This window comes from Oryzias latipes, chromosome 19 (genome assembly GCF_053564925.1).
Source record: "Oryzias latipes strain Hd-rR chromosome 19, Olatipes_Hd-rR_3.1".
NCBI lineage: Eukaryota > Metazoa > Chordata > Actinopteri > Beloniformes > Adrianichthyidae > Oryzias > Oryzias latipes.
Genome location: NC_136255.1, coordinates 17,936,561 through 17,957,524, shown reverse-complemented (window position 1 = coordinate 17,957,524; position 20,964 = coordinate 17,936,561). Strand labels below are relative to the sequence as shown.

Here is a 20,964-nt window from a genome sequence, read left to right as displayed (position 1 = left end):
CATGCAACTTGTAAAAGGTTCTCCATACGTGGATGCTGGCAACGTTTTTTATTTACTTATTTTTTAATTCAATACAAAATATGTTGAATGAGCAGCAATGCAATAAATTCCTCCAAGAATTCTACTTTTCGAAAAATACAAAGTCTCTGTTTTTAGGTGGGAAGTGAGTCAAAAAAGAAGATGTTGATTACCTCTATTGTTCTCAGTTTCTCTCTGGCTGCTTTCATTTGAGAGGTACTTTGGCAAGATCTTTAAAAATGAATGAGTCACGTGGCAGACAATGCCAACGACCAATTTGTTTTTACTAATTTAAAAATGAGTTTGGTGTGTATTAAAAGAGCTTTTTTATATTTTTAATTTGCTGTGATTCATGTCAATGACTGATACTGATCTACTCTGAGTCTTATCTAAATGGGCATCCTTGGGGGACAGGATGAGATCTTTCTCATTTCCTGGATCTCAACTCTTGGTAATCATCTTTGTGTGCCTAAAGGCTGTCGGTGAATTTGAGAGAAAAAAGAATAAGAAAAACAGAAAAGCCTAACTAGAACTCACTTTTTAGTCTTTTAGAGGAACACCAACCAAATTTGGTCTCTGTTTTCTACTTTTTCTTTTTTACTTCTATTTGAAGTTTGTTGGAATAAATTGACTAAAGCTAAGAATTTTAATATAGTCGTCTTTTGTGTGCTTTCACTTGTTCAAAAATAAACAATACTGTTAATATTAATAACATTATTTATAGTAAATGTGAAATACTTTGTATTATAAATGTTTATTATGTTGTAGTTCTGCAGCTTTAACTGAGAAAGTAACTTGAAAGTGAAACAGACGTTATGTAATGAACCACAATGATGATACAATAATATTGTAAGATGGGGGATCACTTTTGAATAACAATAACAAGTAACATAATAAAGGTTGGAAGTGAGAAAAGCCAGAATCAGCACATGTCCTAATCTCTGAAATGAAGCCGTGAGAAAAGACACAGAGCTGCAGCCACAGTCCCTCTGATCACCCCTGTGGCAGATGGAGAGCTGTCACCACGCCTCCTCAACAGAGCCCTCAGTGTAAGGTAAAGGAGAAAAGATCATTCTCTCCAGACACACCTCCACACAAACACGCAACTTCATCAGTCCTCTAACACTTGTCCACCTAATATGCACTGATCATCTCTTTCGGTCTTACATAACTCTTGTCCCAGGACACAGACCTCACTCTAGTCAGTACATCATCTCCAGTAACAAGCAGAAAGAAGCTCTTTGTTGGCCCTGACTAATACAAGATTGGTCTGATGGAGATTGATGCAGAGAAAGGGTTCATTTTATTTTTGCAAAACAAATTTTTGTGCACACAAAAAAAAACAAAAATCGAACAAAGAACAAAAGCTCAGAAGCTTTTTTTTATTTTAGATTTTTAAATTAAAAGTGCACTGTGGGTTCCATAAATGTAAATTATTACTACATCATATTGTTATTTACTTATTCCTGTCTTCTCACTGTAAACGACTGGCCCGGGACCAGAGACGCTAATTTAAAATGACAATAAAGATTCCTGATTCCTTATTATTCTAATTTAATCATTGTGTTCATTTTGAAAATATATTTTTCATTATTCTTGCTATTGGGTAGTGATTTTCCAACTTTTTAAAAAAGAAAGAAAAAAGCTGAAATAAGCTTTTTTTTTTTTACTGCAAACTACATTTTAGAGTCCCATTCAATTTCGGATCTACTTCATAAGTTCTGTGGTTAACAGCGACATCTTGTGGTAGTAGACAGATTCTGCAGTCGAAGGTTGAGGCTTAAAAGCGAAAAACATCATTATCCAATCATCGAAAAGAATACTGGTGGAGTGTCGGGAGTAGCCAATGAGCGGCGGTGTTTTTCACAACAGCAATGGGGGTATCCTGCATTGTGGAGCTGTGAAACTAAAAAACAACCACATCTTGCGCTTTAACAAAACGAGAGCAGGTAGATATGAATTAAGTCAATAATGAAACTTTGAGAGGTATGTTCTGGCCTTTTCCGGGGACGATTCTGAGTTTGTTCGCGAAACAAGAGACGTTTAGTTTTTTTCTGTTAGCTAATATTGAGAAGGTATGCTAACAGCGAATCTAACAGCTGCATTGACTTGACCCAGTGTTTATATGTTAAAACGTGTGGCAATTTTGCTATTTTTTTGACATAAGTGAGTTAGCTATTCTCTAACAGATACGTGTGTTCGCTCCTTTCCAGCATGAAGGTGGTTAATTTGAAGCAGGCTATCCTGCAGGCGTGGAAAGAAAGGTGGACAGACTACCAATGGGCTGTCAACATCAAGAAAAACTTTCCAAAGGGAGCAACATGGGACTACCTTAACCTCGCAGGTTGTTGATTGTGATAAACAACGTCGGCGTTTCATCCTATAACATGTATGCATTTAATTTTCATTATTTTCTTTGTGTTTTCCAGAAGCTTTGATGGAGCAGGCAATGATTGGTCCATCCCCTAACCCACTCATCTTATCCTACCTTAAATATGCTATAAGTTCACAGGTTGGAAAGGAACTTTTATTTTGAAAACTGAACACACACATATATATACACATAAATGTGTATATACATAAATGTGTGTATATATATATATTTTTAAATAATGACTGTTAATGTTTCACTTTTCTAGATGGTGTCCTATGCTAGTGTGCTCACAGCCATCAGCAAGGTGTGTTTGATCATAAAAAGGACAGAAGATTCGCATTTAAATGGATCTCTGCTGCATTTGTAACCAATGTGTTTTGTTTATAGTTTGACGATTTCTCGCGGGACCTCTGTGTGAAGTCATTGCTGGACATAATAGACATGTTCTGCTGTCGCCTAAGGTCTGAATACTTCTGAGTAAACACCACTATTCTCTCCTTGTGACTTTCTCTTGTACATTTTTGTTATTTTATTTATTTATTTTTTGGACAGCAAATTTGTCAGGGTTTTAAATCTTCAATCTGCCTCACTTTAACTTGGAATTTTCAACAATTTTTATTGATATGTTTTTTTTTTAATTAAATCTTAACTGATTTACTTGTGTGCCAAGCCTTGTCTTATTGTTATTTCCCCAATACTTCACTTGCATATTGTATTTTATCTTATATTTGTACTATAGCTTTAATTGTTAATACTGTACATTGTTGTCTTCTCACTCAGCTGCCATGGCAAAGCAGAGGAATGCATTGGGTTGTGTCGGGCTTTGCTTGGGGTGGTGGTCTGGCTGCTGCAGGCCTGTGCGTGGTACTGCGAGAACCTGAGAGAGCTCGGACCGGTACCCAGCATAGAGGCTATTCTCAGAACATGTCAGGAGAGGCTTCATACCCTGATGAAAAGCACCAAGAACAGAGCTCTGGTTCATATCGCCCGATTAGAAGATCAAGGTTTGGGAATAAAATATTGAAAGACAATATTGAAATATGAATGTTATGGAAGAGAATGTAGGCATTTGTGCACACAAAGGTTATGGTCTTTGTTTGCATGTTCACCATTTGTAAGGTTTGATGTGAAATTCCTCTTCCAAAGGGTCCTGGAACAATGTGGAGCAAGCAGTGATTAAAGTTACGGAAGGTCTTGGAAATGTACCAAACCAAACATTAAGGACTTCACTGGAAGAAAGTTTGTTTTTAGTAAAAAGGTGAAGGTTCCTCAGCCACTAAGCTCTTACTCAAAAGTGTTTTAAAACATTAAAAAAAGTTAATTTTTCTTGGGATGACTCTTGACTCTCCCCAGTATTCCCAGCATGCTCTCTGTGCAGTGTGAGCTTCCAGTGCGTGCCTCCTTCCCATCAGTTCATGCCTTCATCATGCTGGAGGCAACCATGAATTTAATCGGAGAGATCCAGCCTTTGGTGGAGCAGTTAATGATGATCAAGAGAATGCAGGTGAGCTTGAAATTCATGACAAAATATTTCTATAATTTCTGTGATCTTCAGCCCTAAGTCAGAAATAGTCATATTCTTTTTGCAAATATTTTGCAGGTGAATTACCGGTAGTTTGAACATTGCAATTATGACTATGTAAAATATGTTAATTTGTAAAACTGTATTAAGAATTTACACATTTTTGCTCCTTCATGTTGACATAATCAGACCCTCTGAGCCTGAAGAGAACCATTTTTTCTTAATTTACTGTGCAATTACATTAAATTACATTCATATTTAGCTTTTTTAGCTTTGCTTTATACTGAAGTTTTTTATTTGTAATGAATAATTTACCTGCAAATGAAAGTGTCATCTCTCTATCTATCTAACTATCTATCTATCTATCTATCTATCTATCTATCTATCTATCTATCTATCTATCTATCTATCTATCTATCTCTTTATCTCTCTATCTATGACATAACAGAAAGAAGGTTCATGGTTAAATCATGTACGCTGAGCAAAACAATTATGTAACAAACATATTTGGGGTAAAAGTATTTTAAGCCATTTTTCTTCTAATTTTACCTCACAGTAGCATATTGAGAAAATTTCTCTTTGCAAATTAAAATAATTTGATTACATGAAAATTTAATTTAACCGTTGTTTCACAGTAATGGAACTTGTGTACAAAATGTTAAAAAATATTTATTTGCAACAACACATATCCATGAAAGATTTGCAATAAACTTTACATTAATGACATAATAAAAACAAAAAAGTCAAAAGCGGGGTGGAAAAACATAATATAAACTATGGATCTGAAATTTCTGACAACTTTTCTCCAGATGAAAGAACCAACAGCTGGATCTTTTTACAGTCATTTCTTTTGAATTGACTGCATCATTGCATCTCACACGGCCACCGTGGGGCTAAAGAAACCTCCAATTTAAACACATTTGTCTTAATTATAGAGCTATGGTGTGGCTATGAAGGATTATCACACTAAATGGTCTCTGATAAGGATGCGGCTTATGGAAAGAAGTCATTCGTAGTTTACCTATTAAATCTGATCAATGTGCTGTAGTGGCAGGATGGATAGAACAGATGATTCTGTAGATGAGGTTCCTGTAAACTGCACATTTTGTTGCGTTTGTCCACATGAGGAGTAAATTAATATAACTAACCAAATAAGAGAATAACTTTTCATCAAATGAGGACATTTGATCATTTTGCAAAAAGAACTGATATCAAATAAAAGCAGTATGTCAAAAATCCAAAAAGTTGTTGTGTCAAAAATTAATTTATGTAAATTTTTGCAAGATGCACTGATGTTTGCAGATGCAAAACTTATTTACATGTGTGGACAACAAGGTACAACTGATATGATTTAAAAGTGATATCTTGCTGCCAAACCTACATTTTTCTCTTTCGTATTTTGTATCTATTTTCTTTTAACTGTTTTACTAAGACTAAACTTAACATTTTATTTCTTTCCCCAGAAAATTCCCACCCCACCGTTTGTTTTGGAGATATGGAAAGCTTGTTTCACCGGCCTCATCGAGTCACCAGAAGGCACAGAGGAGCTCAAATGGACCGCCTTTACGTTCCTGAAAGTAAGACATGTTTGAGTCGCTCCGTATTTTGTCTTTCTGGTTTTTCCCTTCAGGGTTTGATGTTGGTTAGTTTGTGAAATAAACATCTTATAAGTTCTCTTATTTTGCTCTTGTTACGTTGTGTGAGTTTAGTGTTAAAAGTCAAATTTAGTTAATTGTTCTAAATTCTATGTTTTGTGCTGTTTTAGTTTCTGCTATACTGCAGTGTGTGGTAAATGTCATAGAGGCTAAAGAGATAAACAGTTTGTTTGACTTTTGTACTAATTTGGGTTAAACTTAAGTCTTTTTTTAAGTTTTTGTTTGTTTGTTTACTTTAGATCCCACAAGTTCTCCTTCGACTGAAAAAATATCCTCAGGGTGATCAAGGACAGGTAAAGAGTTGATCCGGACCGGTTTCCTGTTGTTAACTGAACATGTGATCTTTGTGAAGTGGTAAAAAAAAAAAAAAAAGACCAGTTAGTTTTGAAGTCACTTTTTATTTGTTTGATTTACATCTATTAGTTATTTATTGATGATCTTGTTTAATACTGGTAATTTTTATGCCATTTTTATGTCTGAAAATTCAGGAAAATGTAAGCAAAGATTTTTTATTTTCATTTAATTCTTTGGGTTTTCCAGGACTTCATGGATGATGTGAATGTGGCGTTTCAGTACTTGCTCAAACTCACTCCTCTCCTTGACAAAGCAGACCAGAGATGCACGTAAGGGTTTTTATACAATCCCTGCTGATCTTTTTTTTAGGAATGATATTTAGAGAAATTGAACTCTGCAGATCCCTCATCTCCCTTTCCTGGTTTTGTTTCTAGCTGTGACTGTCTGAGCATGCTCCTACAAGAGTGTAACAAGCTGGGACTGCTGTCGGATTCGAACACGGCCAGCCTCACAGCCAAACGGTTCGGCGTTCTTCTGACACTAATGTTTTTATTAGGGAATTCTGCTACATCTTTGTGATAAACTGACATCAGAGCCACCATGTTGACAAAGTACAACCCATCTGTGCCCCATCCCGACCTTCTTCTGCCCCTGCCCTTTTCCCTTCCCCGCCCCACCCCCCTCCATGCACATTTGATTTAGGACGGAGGACAGGGAGTCCGCCCCAAAGCTCAAAACTGGAGATAATGCTAACAAACAGCCGAACCCTGTCCTCATCCTGAGAGCTGAGCCCACTGTCACCAACATTCTCAAGGTAGACCCCTTTGATACGGCATGTGATTGATGTATTACCAGCCATCCTGGTAAAGTTTTCACAAAACCAAAACTACTCTGTCAATACTGTAAAAAGGCACTTTTCTTTAACCAGACAGTAGATGCAGACCACTCCAAGTCCCCTGAGGGCCTACTTGGTGTTCTTGGACACATGCTCTCAGGAAAAAGCCTGGATCTGCTGCTTGCAGCAGCAGCAGCTACGGGAAAACTCAAATCCTTTGCCAGAAAATTCATTAAGTAAGTACCGTACTCTTTGATTCCTGAAGGAGGATAAGTGGTCACTCCCAATAGTTAACTTGAGCTCTGTCTTGTTTTTCCTTTTTTTCTTCCCTCCAGGCTTAACGAGTTTCCCAAGCACATTAGCGGTGAAGGATGTGAGTGTAAATGCAGGAGTGACATTTTCCAGTGTGGGATTTTCTGTGGACTTGTTTTGGGATTTTTATCATTAACGTTTGGGATGTGTCCCCCTCTTTCCCAATAGCCAAATCTGCATCTGTACGGGCCCTGCTCTTTGACATTTCCTTCCTCATGCTCTGCCATGTTGTGCAGACGTACGGTTCTGAGGCAAGTTCATGTTTATTACTGAAGTAATAATCCCGCACTCAGTTTTGGACTCTTCAGTAACCAGAAGTTTCACATTAAGGCCACTAGAGGTCAAAAGAAGACTGTGAAAGCCCTAACCGTGTCTGTTTGAACTGGATTTCTGTAAATCTTTATTTGGTTTTTCACTTTAGGTGGTCTTGTCAGAGCCGAGCCCTTTGGGGGAGACGCCCTTTTTTGAAACCTGGCTGCAGACGTGTATGCCGGAGGAGGGCAAAACTCTGAACCCAGACCACCCTTGCTTCAGACCTGAACCTGGAAAAGTGGAGAGTCTGGTGACTCTGTTGAACAACTCCTCAGAAATGAAACTTGTGTAGGTCGCTTGTGTTGGCATAAACATGGCTTTTTGCTGCAGCTTTTGAAACGGATTTCAGAAGACATTTTATTTTTGTTACCTCTATCCAATCGTTTTTTTTCTCAGATTTTTTTTTCAGTACGACCAGCTGCTGAGGATCGACGATAATCGCGCCAATATTTATGATATTGATTTATTCTGAGATCAGCCTTTTTAAGGCAATAGCCAGTAGAAAATAACTTTTATTTTTTTATTTATTTTTCTTGGTTGAGTAATTAAACGATTAACTGGAACTACTGCTTTATTAACAGTCACAATTTTCTCAAATTGTTTTTAACTTTGTTTCATTTAAATATAGAGCTATTTATTTATATACATTACAATACATTATATTAATATTTAACTTTAAAAAAAGATGCTGTTAATCCCTGCACTTCTATAAGACCTTCGTCTTAATCATCCCTAAAAGAAAGAACATTGCAGTTTATCTGTGTCACATATCAGAACATATATGAACATATCAGTCGATCCACATCTCTAAATTTGGGTCTCCTCTAACTTTGTTTGTTAACAGTCAAGTGAAGTGGCATGAAATCTGCATCAGCATTCCTGCGGCCATACTGGAAATTCTTAACGCCTGGGAGAATGGTCTGTTGTCAGTGGAAGCCGTGCAGGTCAGTATTTGGGTTTGTTGTTGTTTTTTGGTTATTTTTTTATTGAAAAGTAATATTCGCCCACCTTTAACAAGCTTGCATCACGTGGATGCGGTAATGCATCACAAGTCTGTTCTCTGGAAGTCTGACTCTTACATCCATTAAAGACAGGAGCCATGAGTTGGCTTAGGGAAACTGATGGTAAACTGTTGTAATCCGGTTTGTCATTGCTTTTTTTCTTTCCATGCAAAGTGGAAGAATGTTTTTTTTAGATCTCATAAATTAAGTAACACTCCGCATCCGTCTTGTAATCTCTTTCCTTCCTCATTTCTGGTTAATGGCCTACACCGAGTGCAGAAAATTACTGACAACATCAAAGGGAAGGTCTGCAGCATGGCCATCTGTGCCGTGGCTTGGTTGGTGGCCCACGTCAGGATGCTGGGAAGAGATGAGAGGGAGAAACCTCAGACTATGATCCGACAGCTTATCACCCCGCTTTACGCTGAAAACACCCTGCAGTTTTACAGTGAACGGTACAAGCACAGTCCAAAACCATTGATGTGATATGAATCTGTTCCAACACTAACATCATCTTCCAAAATCTCACCAGGGTCACCATTATGAGTTCCATCATGGAGCATATGTGTGCCGACGTCTTCCAGCAAATGGGCGCCGCTCTGCGCCCCCCAGTGGAAAGTCAGGAGCAGATTCCTTATCGCAACTTGCTTCCCGCCAAAGAACCCATCCGGAAGGCCCTCAGCAGCCAGTTCCAGACTGTTCTGCGCAAAGGCTGGGTGGACAGCCAAGCTCTGCATCTGTTTGAGGGTCTTCTCAACATGGGAGGGGTCTTCTGGTTCACCAATAATTTGATTAAGGTGAAACAAGAAAGAAATGCTTTAAGTCCCAGTCATTTTAATTATGATCTTGCCATTTGTAGCCAAAATTAAAAAACTTGTACCATTTTTTAGGACATAGTTTTTTCAGAGTGGCAGTAGTTCATCGGTAATTCACTATTGTGTTTGGGACAGGACCGTTGTTGTGAAGTAAGCCTTCCCATCATCCTTTAGTTTACATGCTCTAGCTAGCTTACAACCCCAACCTAATATTAGCGGTGTCACAAAAAAGGCGAGCAATATTGGAGCTATCCAGTCGTTCAGTTTTGAGCCACATGCCAGCTCACACAAGGAAAACATTTGCCTAGAAGTAGATGCATCAGAATGGAGTGGAGCAGGGAGCTGATTGTAGCTTTTACGTCACACCTATAAGCTTTTCAAACTGCATTTTTTCGTCTGCTGCCAATTGAAATAAAAAACGACAACCAGAAATTCGATTTTGAGTTTAAAAACTGCCACAAGAACATGGTAAAAATCCCCAAAATAGGATTTTTATTGGGGTGGGTCTTTAAAAACGTCAGTTTGTGATGCAGCTGAAGCACTTTTATTTCAGGAACTTCTTAAGGAAACACGACGGGAGTGGGCCAACCGGGCAGTTGAGCTGCTTTACAGCATCTTCTGCTTGGATACTCAGCAGATCACCCTGACACTGCTAGGTACCATATTACCCAACCTGCTGACTGACTCCGCCCACTGGCACAGTTTGTCAGACCCGCCTGGAAAGGCTCTGGCCAAGTAAGAGCTTAGCGCTTTGATGCTGATGGCAGCGATGAGTGACTCGCAGCCCTTAATTCTCCCCATCATGTTGCAGGTTGTCTGTGTGGTGTGCGCTCAGCTCTTACTCCTCTCACCACAAAGGTCCACTTTCTGCCCGACAGCGAAAACGACAGAAAGAAGATATTGAGGTGCAGCATTTCAAAACACTTGCATAACGCACGTATGCTGAGATGCAGGAAATGTGTACATTTTTATAAATTAGCCTTTATTTTCCAAAACTAACGAGCACTTCTTGACTAAGAAACATTGATTACGCGTGCAGGACTACAACAGCCTCTTTCCACTGGAGGACACTCAACCATCCAAACTTATGCGGCTGCTAAGTTCCAATGAGGACGAGCCTGTAACTCTTTCCAGTCCAGGTCAGTATATTCATACCTGCTTTTCTAGTCTTTGAATGTTTAAATATATTATTGTCAAGCTGTGTGATACACATATCGTGAAAATTGGGATAAATGGTTACCTTAAATGTGCTAAAATAATCTTATGGCAGCTTTAATTATTTAACAAATCAAATAAGTTCCTTTATGCTTTTGACCAATTGGATGGACTCCTTTACATCATTGACCAATCGGATGAAGCCCTTTTTATGTTAGATGACCCTATGTAGACTAGGGTCATTTGGAGTATAATTTAAGTTACTTTGACTCTTACTTAAATTAAAATGTTGCAGTGAAATGGAAATTAAATTAATTAAGTTTAAGGAATTTTCTTAGAATATACATTTAAATGTAAAGAAGTTATTTAATGCTAAATGCTCCTCAAAACACCAAAACTGTTAGAAATTTTGATTGAAAGCTCCACCACAAAAGTTCATTTGTGTCTAAATCCTGAAAAATGCTGTGCTGAGATCCAACAGTCACTATGTTCATAGAATGTGCTTTCATTTTATGATGAGTAAAAGTGAAATGAATTCAAATTAGTAAAAAAGGAAAACAGTCTGCTTTTTCTTCGTCATAGCACTAGCCTACATCCTCAGCACTTTGAGGTAGATGAGGGTTTCAGGTCTTTTGTTTGGTTAAAGCCTTCATTGTTTAAAAAAATTCTCCCAAGTGGATTTTTGTGCTCCTCCCAATCCCAGAGGTTCTGAAATGCATCATTTTACGATAATTATTGATATGGAGAGTATATTTTTAGGTGTAATACATGTGGGAAAATGTTTAGGGTTTTTTTCTTTTTGGCCTTTCACGTGTGAACCATATGTTCGGATGTGTTGACTTCCTGTTTTTTTTTTTTTTTTTTTTCCTGTTTTTTGATGAAAAAAGACCAATCACATGGCATTTTTGAAAATAAGCAATATTCAAAAAAATGCATATTTGCAAAACATCAGTTTTATGCTCAAATACTAAGGATGTAACAATTAATCAAATCGATTTCTATTCCTATCTGACCAGATCGATCTGTCTGAGACAAGTTTTTAAAAGTCCCCCTATGACAACTTTTCTTTTTTTTCTTTTTCATCAAAACGTGCCCAGGGATGTTTTAATTATGATTAATAGCGGGTACACCCTGAACATTGTCACAGGGCAGATGGAGCTGGAGCTATACATGATATTTTTCTTATTTTCTTAGAGGCAATAATAAAAAAGGTCCTCTGATTTAATTCCTGTTATTATTTTTACCCTCTCTGGTTAATGTGTGACAGCAAGCCTTCAAACCTGGTCAGAGTGAGAAAACAAATGCAGAGAACACATTTGGGACTTTAACTTTAAGTTTAATTCTAAATATGTGCAGCATACAACAAAATCCAGCCTTAGACTCACTTAAAATACATGTGGGGAATGCAGCAATGTGCCGTCTTCTCCTCTCTCACACCTGAGCTTGTGCGGATGCCCTACTGGGCCGTTGCAAAATCACAACAGCTCATAAATTCAAACCGATTGACGGTTTGATTAAAAGAGACTTCAAAGATTAAATACTCAGAAATAAAAAATGAAATGTTCTCTTTCATAAGAAAAATGCCAGAAGTACATGTCAGAAACTCTAAAAACATGATTTTCATTGGAGGGGAAACTAAAATGTGAAGGAATTCGCCATTAATTCTTGTTTGCTTGTACGCATATTTAATTTACACTTGATTATCTTACAAGAAATACAAGAAATATGTAAAACTTTAACTGCACTGTTGCATCCAGGAATTTATCTCTGAATCACACTGGTTGAATTTTTGGCTAAAGATGTCCTGGATCCATTTTAGGTCAGTGAACCGGATCGTTCAAAAGGAACCAAAATCAATTAAGAATCCACAAATGATATATTATACGATTAAATTAAATCGTTAAAAGGAATTGTTACACTCCTAACAAATACTCTTAAATGTTCTTTCTGTGATTTTATCTGAGCACTGCAGCCTCACCACAGCGTGTCGTAAAGAGTTCAATATTCGGAGTGTGGAGTGGGTCTGATACAGAAAGCAGTGGTTCCTATTTGTATTTTGAGTCATTCCATTCACATGATCGACTTAATGGGCCCTCTGATTATCAGCTTTTGGAATTTTCACCCTAACGGATTTGCTTCTGGTGCAGAGCTAAATCGGAGGTTAATTAACTGAAGGGGAAACTGCCTGAGCTTTGTTTTTTTGCTGCAGACTGTAAAGGTTTTTTTTCTTTCTTACTTACGGGCAGCTTATTTAGAAACTTTTAAAAAAGCAGCAGTCAACCACAATCTGAAAACCACTGCATGGGAAATGCATTACTAACTTGAACGTGATAAAACACTCCCAAGATGATTAGGAGCCTCTTTATCTTTGTGAACTCCTACAGCATATTTCTATTTCTTTCAAGCAAACTAAGAAATAAAAACAGAAAGCTTCAAAACAGACTGTGTCCAGCATTTCTAGTTACTAGTGATATTGAGTACCGGTATTTTAGGACTTCTCTTATCCAGAAGTCGCTTTTTTTCCTTAGTAGAATAAATTTACTAAAAAGTTTTTTTTTTATTCTGTTTGGTTTTATTTCCGCTTCTTTTTTCTTTTATAAGAAAACTCTTTTTTGTTTAGGTTTTTTTTATTTTTTTATAGGTTTGCAGTTGCTAAGAAAACAGCTGATGGATGCTCAATCACCCAAGTCTCAGAAAAAGTTGCTTAAAAATAAGAATCCAGCTTTCCAGTTTATTAGGAGGTGGGAACCTTATTTTAAATGGAAGTGTCTTTACTCCAGAAATGAAACCATTAGTTGTGGATTTCCTCACTTTGTGGAAAAGAGGATTTTTGAACCTTGAGTGCCTTGAACAGGGGTCTGCAACCTGTGGCTCCGGGGCCCTCCATGGCTCTTTGATTAGAGAAAAATGAAAGGTTTTTAATTTGAAAAAGTAAACTATCGGTAACTGAAACTCATTTCCAAACAGTTGAAAGACTGCAGATATCACAAGTTGAATTCAAAATTTTGACAGATTTTCTAGCGCAGTGTACCATAGAAAATCAATTTGAGGTCACTGAGCACAACCAGGAGTCATACTTGAGGTGCATTATAAGCCAGATTTTCTATATTTGAACAAATCTGAGGATTTTAAATGCGCCTCATGGTTCAAAAAACATGTTTAAGGGTCACTTACTTAGCACTGATTTAATTTTGGTTAGTTAGATTTACACATTTTTGGCTGAAATGCACCACAAACTGTAAAACAAACTTTTTTTGTTTCTATTTTTTTGTCACTGTTGAAACCACCATAAAACTACATTTGCTGCATTGAGATGATCCTATGTGGCACAGGGTGTCTTTTATTTTGAAAGGAAGTCATACAAACCTCTGTCAAAAGTTATACTGTTTCATATTGAAGGAAAAAATATATATTTTCTTCTTGCGTTCAGGTTTTATTTGTGCCAAAAACACATCAAAAATATGTATTATTATAACAAAAGAAATAGAAATTGGTGTCTTATTATTCTAAAGCAGGGCTGTCAAACTCTTTTCACTGAGGGCCACATCAGCGTAGTGGTTGTCCTCAAAGACCCAGACGTAACTTATTCATGTATGTTAAATAACTCATTTATTTATTTAATATAACTTTTTGAAGTGACAATTACAGTTGCATAGAAAATATATGTTTGCTTGTTTACTCTAGCATTAATCCTTTTAAATTGATTCTGTCATGTTAGGTTATATGGACAGTGTTTAAGTCCTAATGCATAGTTGCCCAATTTGATATTTTAAGTCTAATTCCCCCTAGATATGAATAAATACACACCAGCTTTTATTTTAAGAAATTAAAAACTTTTATTCTCTTCCGGGCCACATTTGACCCGCGGGCCTTGAGTTTAACACGTGTTCTAAAGGGTGAAGTTAGACTTTGTTGCTCCTACTGGGTTGTGGTCAGTAAGAAATCCACCCGAATGGTTCTTTAAGACCCCAGAACTAGAAAGTACTCAGAGATTTTCCTGACTCTTTTCAGGATTGAACTCATTGGAGTTTCCCACTTTACTACTCAGTGGTATGCAGTGATTGCTGCCACACATCAATGTAATTCCCAGTTGCGTTACTGATCATGACAATCTAAGACATTTTAAAATAGAACTCGGGTTAACCAAACAATTGCATTTCTGCTTTTGTGATTTTGAAATTGTGGCCATTTCAGAAAGTCCCAACATAACCTAAACTGCAGCAAAATTCTTTGTGTTGATGCTTGTGTAAGACCAACACTGGATTGTAGTTTTTTCATTGACTGTGGTATGAAAAGTGAAACTTAATTTTGACAGCTCTCATGTGTTTTGTCGCCCTGCAGGAGACCGATCTATGAGCAGTTCTCTGTCGGCATCTCAGCTCCACACTGTGAACATGAGGGACCCACTCAACCGAGTCCTGGGTGAGGCTCTTCTCTGCTGTTTATCAACCACTGCTCCAATAAAGATGTACTTCTAATCGCTCTTAAAAAAGTTATAAATAAAGAGAAATTCTAATTAGAGCTAGTCAAAATAGTGATTATACTTGAGGTATCTTGAAGTATTTACATTGTTCATACAGTGGGGCAAAAGTGTAAGTCTGTAAGTCTTTACAAGGTTTTTACAAACTGTTGTTGATCTCCTCTAAAGCAGTGATGTTTGAGGCTGTCGCTGAGCAACACAGACTTTCAACTCTGAACAAAGATTTTCTATGGGGTTGACTTCTAGAGACTGGCTAGGCCACCTCAGCACCTTAAAAATGCTTCTTATGAAGCCACTCCTTTGTGTGTTTGGGATCGTTGTCATGCTGAAAGACCCAGCTACGCTTCATATTCAATGCCATTGCTGATGGAAGGTTTTCACTCAAGATCCGACGATACATGGCCCCATTCATTCTTTCCTTTACACGGATCAGACTTCCTGGTCCCTTTGCTGAAATACAGACCCAAGGCATGATGTTTCCACCCCCATGTTTTACAGTATTTTTGGTGTTCTTTGGATGCAACTCAACATTTTTTCTTTTCTTACCAAAAAATTCTATTTTGGTTTCATCTGACCATAGGAAAGTCTTTCAATCTTCTTCTGGATCATCCAAATGTTCTCTAGCAAACTTTAGACGGGACTGCACATGGACTGGCTTTAACAGGGGGAAACGTTTGGCTTTGCAGGATTTGAGTCCCTGGCTGTGTAGTGTGTTACTGGTGGTAGTCTTTGTTACTTTGGTACCAGCTCTCTGCCGGTCATTCACTAGTTCCCCCAATGTGGTTCTGGGATTTTTGCTCACCGTTCTTGTGATCATTTTGACCCCACGGGGTGAGACTTTGCAGGGAGCCCCAGATGGAGGGAGATTATCAGTGGTCTTTTATGTCTTCCATTTCCTAATGTTTGATTTCTTCACACCAAGCTGCTTACCTATTGCAGATTCAGTCATCCCAGTCTGGTGCAGGTCAACAATTTGGTTTCTGGTGTCCTTAGACAGCTCTTTGGTCTTGGCCATAGTGGGGTTTGAAGTGTGACTCTTTGAGGTTGTAGACAGGTGTCTTTTATATAGATCAGTGTTTTTCAACCTTTTTTGAGCCACGGCACACTTTGACCTTGAAAAAAACCCCGCGGCACACCAGCATCCCAAAAAAAAAAAGAAGCAGAAACTCAGTCTGTTTTGATCTACAGCCCCCCCCCCCCGGCAATCTGACGTGCATTTTTGTGATAATTGTGGCAGAAAAAGCAGGAAGTTGCAGATGTTTTTTCTAAAAGATGTAATAAAAGTTAAGTTACATACAAACTGTATGTTCGTTGTGGTTTCAAGACGTGTAAGGACGACTTATTGTACGCTGAGGCGCTGTCCCTTTAAGCTAATGCATCATGGGAGATGTAGTGTAAAAACTGCCACAAAACGGCAGAAAGACTCGCGTCTCTGAGCTTCATGGTTTTGTTCACTTGTTCCAGTCTGATACCTGATTCTGTGGAAAGCTACACCGCTAAAGACGAGCTTTAGCTGGTGTTTTTGTTGGAACTGAGTGAGTTTGAGCTAAATTGGAACAAGGAAGTGAATACTTTAAACACCTCTGATTGGTCAGACTGATGACATGTGATTAAGCCTCAAGAATGATTGGTGGAGTCGTGGAGACAGTAAAAGCTGCGGGACTTTTCAGAAAACAGTTATAGCTGCAGCTAAATCGCGTTACCGTCATTCTTATAAAAATGTCTTTAATAGAATCAAATAAACACAAAGAAAAAAATATTTTATGATCTTTCATATTCCTAACTACTCAGTGTTTTATCAGGACCTGTTTGGATGAACAAAGAGTTGATTTCCTGGAGACAGGAAATGTTTTTAGATCAGTGAATGAGGGCAATTTTCCACGGCACACTTGACCATCTCCCACGGCACACTAGTGTGCCGCGGCACACTGGTTGAAAAACACCGATATAGATAACAGTTCCAACGGGTGCCATTAATACAGGTAACCAGTAGAGGACAGAGGATCCTCTTACGGAAGAAGTTACAGGTCTGTGAGAGTCAGAAATCTTGCTTGTTTGTTGGTGACCAAATACTTATTTTCCACCACAATTTACAAATACATTATTTAAAACAGACGATGTGATTTTCTGGATTTTTTTTTTTCTCATTTTGTCTGTTATAGTTTAGGTCTACCTATGATGAAAATTACAGGCCTCTCATCTTTTTAAGTGGGAGAACTTAAATATTTGTGGCTGACTAAATACTTTTTTGCCTCACTGTACATGTGATCTTCACTGTTTCATTTACTATGAAACAAAATGAAACTGATCACTAGTTCCTGCTCTGCAGAACTGTAATAATGACATTGTTTTTTACCATATTGCATAATAAATTTTGCATCATTTCCATTCAGTACAACATGGGAACTGACCGATATTAAGATAAAACAGGAATAGACAAACTTATTAGAAACACAGAAATGAAATTAAAGTGTATTGGTTCATGACCTCTAAGGAGAATTTTAGGTCAGTAATTCAAGTGAAAGAAAATCTTACATATTTAATGTTTATTTTGTGTTTAATGTTTATTTGTATTTTTTTCCCCTCGATCATAAGCTAAAGAAAAAATGAGGTTGTGACATTTCTTTTAATCTTAACGCCTCCTCTTGTTCTTAATACTTTGAATAATTACACTTTAGGGTGGTTAATCTGCTCTGATGCAAGGTTTACTGAAGTGTAATCAGTAAAATATTATTTACAAATACTTAGGATTGCCTTTGAAGTTTTTCATTCAAGTAAAAGGGATTTTGTTACTATAAAAACATCTACAACATGAGAAATGCCTTTACCTCTATGTGACTTAAACTCCACCGACACTGACGAAAATATGAAACAAGTCTGCCAAAAAATAAACAACTGTTGTTTGCTCAATCGACCCAATACGACCAAAACAAATTCATGAAATTACTACAAAATTTTCCGTTCTTACTACTTCTAATTTTTCCCTATTTCAAGTGTCATCCGGGGTTTTTTTTTAAATTATTTTTACTTTTGTTATTTTTATGTCATTTTTTGGTTCTTCTTTAGTGAATTTTGTCTTTTTTATTTTAATCTTTTAATATTTTACTATCAAGAATTATGCAAAATATGGTCTTTATTTCTCAGTTGAAAATGTATTTCTAGCAGATTTTATTCCCAGTCTTTTTTTTTTATGAAAATCTCTAAAAACTGGCTCACAATATTGTTTGGGTATGTTCCTTTAGTTTGTTTGAATTACAGAAGCCTTGTTAAATCAATGTGTTTTTTTTTTTTTTTGTCTCCCTCATAATGTCTTTTATTGCATTATTTTAGGGGAAATATTCACATCACTGATGTATATCATGCACTGGGACGATGTTAGAAAAAAAATATTAGAAAAGGGAAATCAGCCTTGATTCTAAGATGGGGATGTTTTTAATATTAGTTATTAAATACAAATTATCCATAGTTGACAAAAAATAAAGGCTTAGATCTTCAGAGCGGGGGGCTTTCATTGTCTGCAAGTTTTCTCATCATCCATTACTCAGTAAGGGAAAAAGTTTGTGTTTAAACTTTTGTTCCTTGTTTGAACTTGTTGGTTGTGCCTGCGTGACAGTCGCATCCGGAGACACTCTGAAGTCCTTTTTTGTCATTTCTGGCAAGCTATTGCATCATGAGCATCATTTTTTAAAAGGACACTGTCATAATAACACAGTCTGGGGTAAAAGTCAAAAGAATCCTCTTCCTTCTCCTCTTTGCGGATTTGTAATTAAAAAAAAAAAAAAAAACATAAGGCTAAAATTAGCCTAAGTTAAAGCAAAAACTGACTCATGGATGAGCAAATAAAGCCCTCCAATAGCTTCCCCTGGTGCTGAAACAACAGTCATTTTATCTATGACTTATCAGTCATGCTTGTTATTTAGAATGAGATCTACGCCTCTATTTCAAATCAGTCGGACATGTCCCTTCCTGAATATACTTAATGGAGCATAATCCACATAACATACACTTTTAAGCAGCAGTGTGTTTTTCAAAATATGCCTTCATTTTGGATTTAATTTGGAAAAATGGTTGGGATTTAAGCAGTACTTGTTTAAAATTCCAAAAATGTCAATTAAAATACTGTACTCTATATATATATATATATATATATATATATATATATATATATATATATATATATATATATATATATATATATATATATATATATATATATATATATATATATATATATATATATATTCAACTACAATGTCAAATTGAGTAAAAACCTAAAACTGCATAAAGAAAAGCAATTATGACCGCATGAAGATGAGTCTTTTATTGGCTGTGACAAATGAGCCAAAATACTCTTGCAGAAGTGATTGCTTAATTGAACCACTTCATGGAAAATTGTTTTGGGTGTTTTCATTGTGTTCTTTTGGCATTTTTGTGATGATGGAGGACATGTATAAAGAAAATTAAGCTTAGAACTGTGTTTCTCTATATTAATTCAAATCATTGTGAATCAAGAGCAGACAAAGAAAATGCAGTTGGAAAAAAGCTTTTAGGTGTGACATAGAAGCTACAATTGGATTATTAGATCCATGTACGTCTTTGTTTTCCCCGTCTGAGCTGACATCTGGCACAAAACAGTACAGCTGGATGGCTTCAATATTACTAGTCATTTTTGTTGGACTGATAATGTTAGGTTGGGGGGGTGTAGGCTAGCGGGGGGGAGAGCATGTAAACAAATGGATGATGGGAAGTGCGGGCGTGCTTACTCTATTGCAACAGTCCCGTCGACAACAGAGAAACGATTTTCTAATTAACTGCTGCCGGTCCTAGAAAACAACACAGTTCTATTCATTTGGGCTAAAAACAGCAGGATCATAATAAAAAAGTCATCTGCTGTTAATGACACATTTTCATTTTAACTATTGTTTTCTCTCCAGCCAACCTTTTCCTTCTTATCTCATCCATCGTGGGCTCGAAGATGGCGGGTCCTCACACTCAGTTTGTGCAGAGCTTCATAGAGGAGTGTGTGGAGTGCCTGGAGCAGGGAAGCCGTGGGAGCATCCTTCAGTTCATGCCTTTCACAATGGTTAGTAATGAGCTGGGAGTCATAGATGAGAAAGACTGTCTGTCTGGGAGGTGAATCAGGGAGGTGAAAGGGCTGGGTGGGAGTGTAAGTAGCATGCTGGAAAAATGTATGCACCACATTTTCCTTCTTATCTAACTGTTCTGCTCACAGACTTTTTGTAATATAATACCTTAAGATTACAACATTATTGAAATCCCTGAGTTTTTAGGTAATTCATGAATGTGCCACGGACTCATTTTTTCCTTTTGTTCACTCAAACAGGACTTTTTAGAGCAAAAGTCAACTGTGTTTTAATAATGGATTAAGAACACAACGCTGTTAGAATCCAAATATACAAAAACATGTTTTTCTTTCTTTCTTTACTCAGGTTTCTGAGCTGGTGAAGCTGCCTGCTCTGGCCAATCCTAAAGTGGTCCTGGCCATCACTGACCTGACTCTGCCTCTGGGAAGGAGAGTGGCAGCCAAAGCCATCTCCGCTTTGTGAACACTTAAGTTTAGCTCCCTCCAAACAATGAAATGTAACAAAAAAGAATATTGATGGAGGAAAGATCTTTCCTTAATCCTGTTTTGACTTTTGTATCTGTTTTATACTTAAAAATGTGTATAAATTTAGTATAAAAAGAAAAACCGACTGGCCTTCAGTTTGTGTGTTTATACAAACGATGTAACACCTGACGTCTGCTGTGATCAACACTTGTGAACAATCACAAGCCGCATCACATGACCGTATAAAGGAGAAGCGTCCTCTGAGTTGACGCCGGTGGTCATCAGGCGCTTGCGACATTTACTTGAGGGTTGCCATCTGACATTGCAAAATGAGAGTCTGTTTCACTTTTAGCTTCACTTCTTCATTACTGCACAAACCCCAAAGGAATTTTTGACGCTGCTTATTTGAAGAGTCACTATTTGTAAGCAGGAGCCATTTCTTGTTCAGTGTCAAAAAGCAGGAATACTTCTTTTGATAAGATGAAGCAGAACAAAGCCAGCGCTTCTCTTGCGCACTACATCTTGTTTCTTTCACACAAATAAAACTTCTCAAGTAACCATTCCAAAAAAGTCGCATCTACTAACCTACCAGGAGATTCATTGGTTCAGAAAAGACCTCAAG

At 37.2% G+C, this 20,964-nt stretch overlaps 1 protein-coding gene across 1 annotated transcript; it reads left to right on the top strand.

Annotated features, from left to right (window-relative positions):
• Positions 1 to 1,827: 1,827 nt before the first annotated feature.
• Positions 1,828 to 20,483, top strand: med24 (mediator complex subunit 24). The gene is made up of 26 exons (XM_004080375.5): positions 1,828 to 1,967; positions 2,232 to 2,362; positions 2,448 to 2,530; positions 2,658 to 2,696; positions 2,780 to 2,853; positions 3,173 to 3,396; positions 3,539 to 3,650; positions 3,746 to 3,896; positions 5,378 to 5,491; positions 5,809 to 5,862; positions 6,110 to 6,192; positions 6,298 to 6,384; positions 6,566 to 6,677; positions 6,792 to 6,934; positions 7,034 to 7,071; positions 7,179 to 7,261; positions 7,432 to 7,610; positions 8,167 to 8,266; positions 8,603 to 8,778; positions 8,856 to 9,120; positions 9,692 to 9,873; positions 9,950 to 10,043; positions 10,178 to 10,277; positions 14,635 to 14,715; positions 19,708 to 19,856; positions 20,224 to 20,483. Exons 2-26 carry the CDS (start codon positions 2,233 to 2,235, stop codon positions 20,338 to 20,340), a joined length of 2,970 nt encoding a protein of 989 aa, XP_004080423.1. The 5' UTR covers positions 1,828 to 1,967; position 2,232; the 3' UTR covers positions 20,341 to 20,483.
• The last annotated feature ends 481 nt before the right edge of the window (positions 20,484 to 20,964 follow it).

What these genes read in the sequence shown, in the direction of transcription:
- med24 (XM_004080375.5), top strand. Translation starts at nt 2,233, where the DNA reads ATGAAGGTGGTTAATTTGAAGCAGGCTATCCTGCAGGCGTGGAAAGAA. An exon ending in CCGCCTTTACGTTCCTGAAA is followed by an intron (nt 5,492 to 5,808) that starts GTAAGACATGTT and finishes TGTTTACTTTAG; the next exon opens with ATCCCACAAGTTCTCCTTCG. An exon ending in AAAGCAGACCAGAGATGCAC is followed by an intron (nt 6,193 to 6,297) that starts GTAAGGGTTTTT and finishes TTTTGTTTCTAG; the next exon opens with CTGTGACTGTCTGAGCATGC.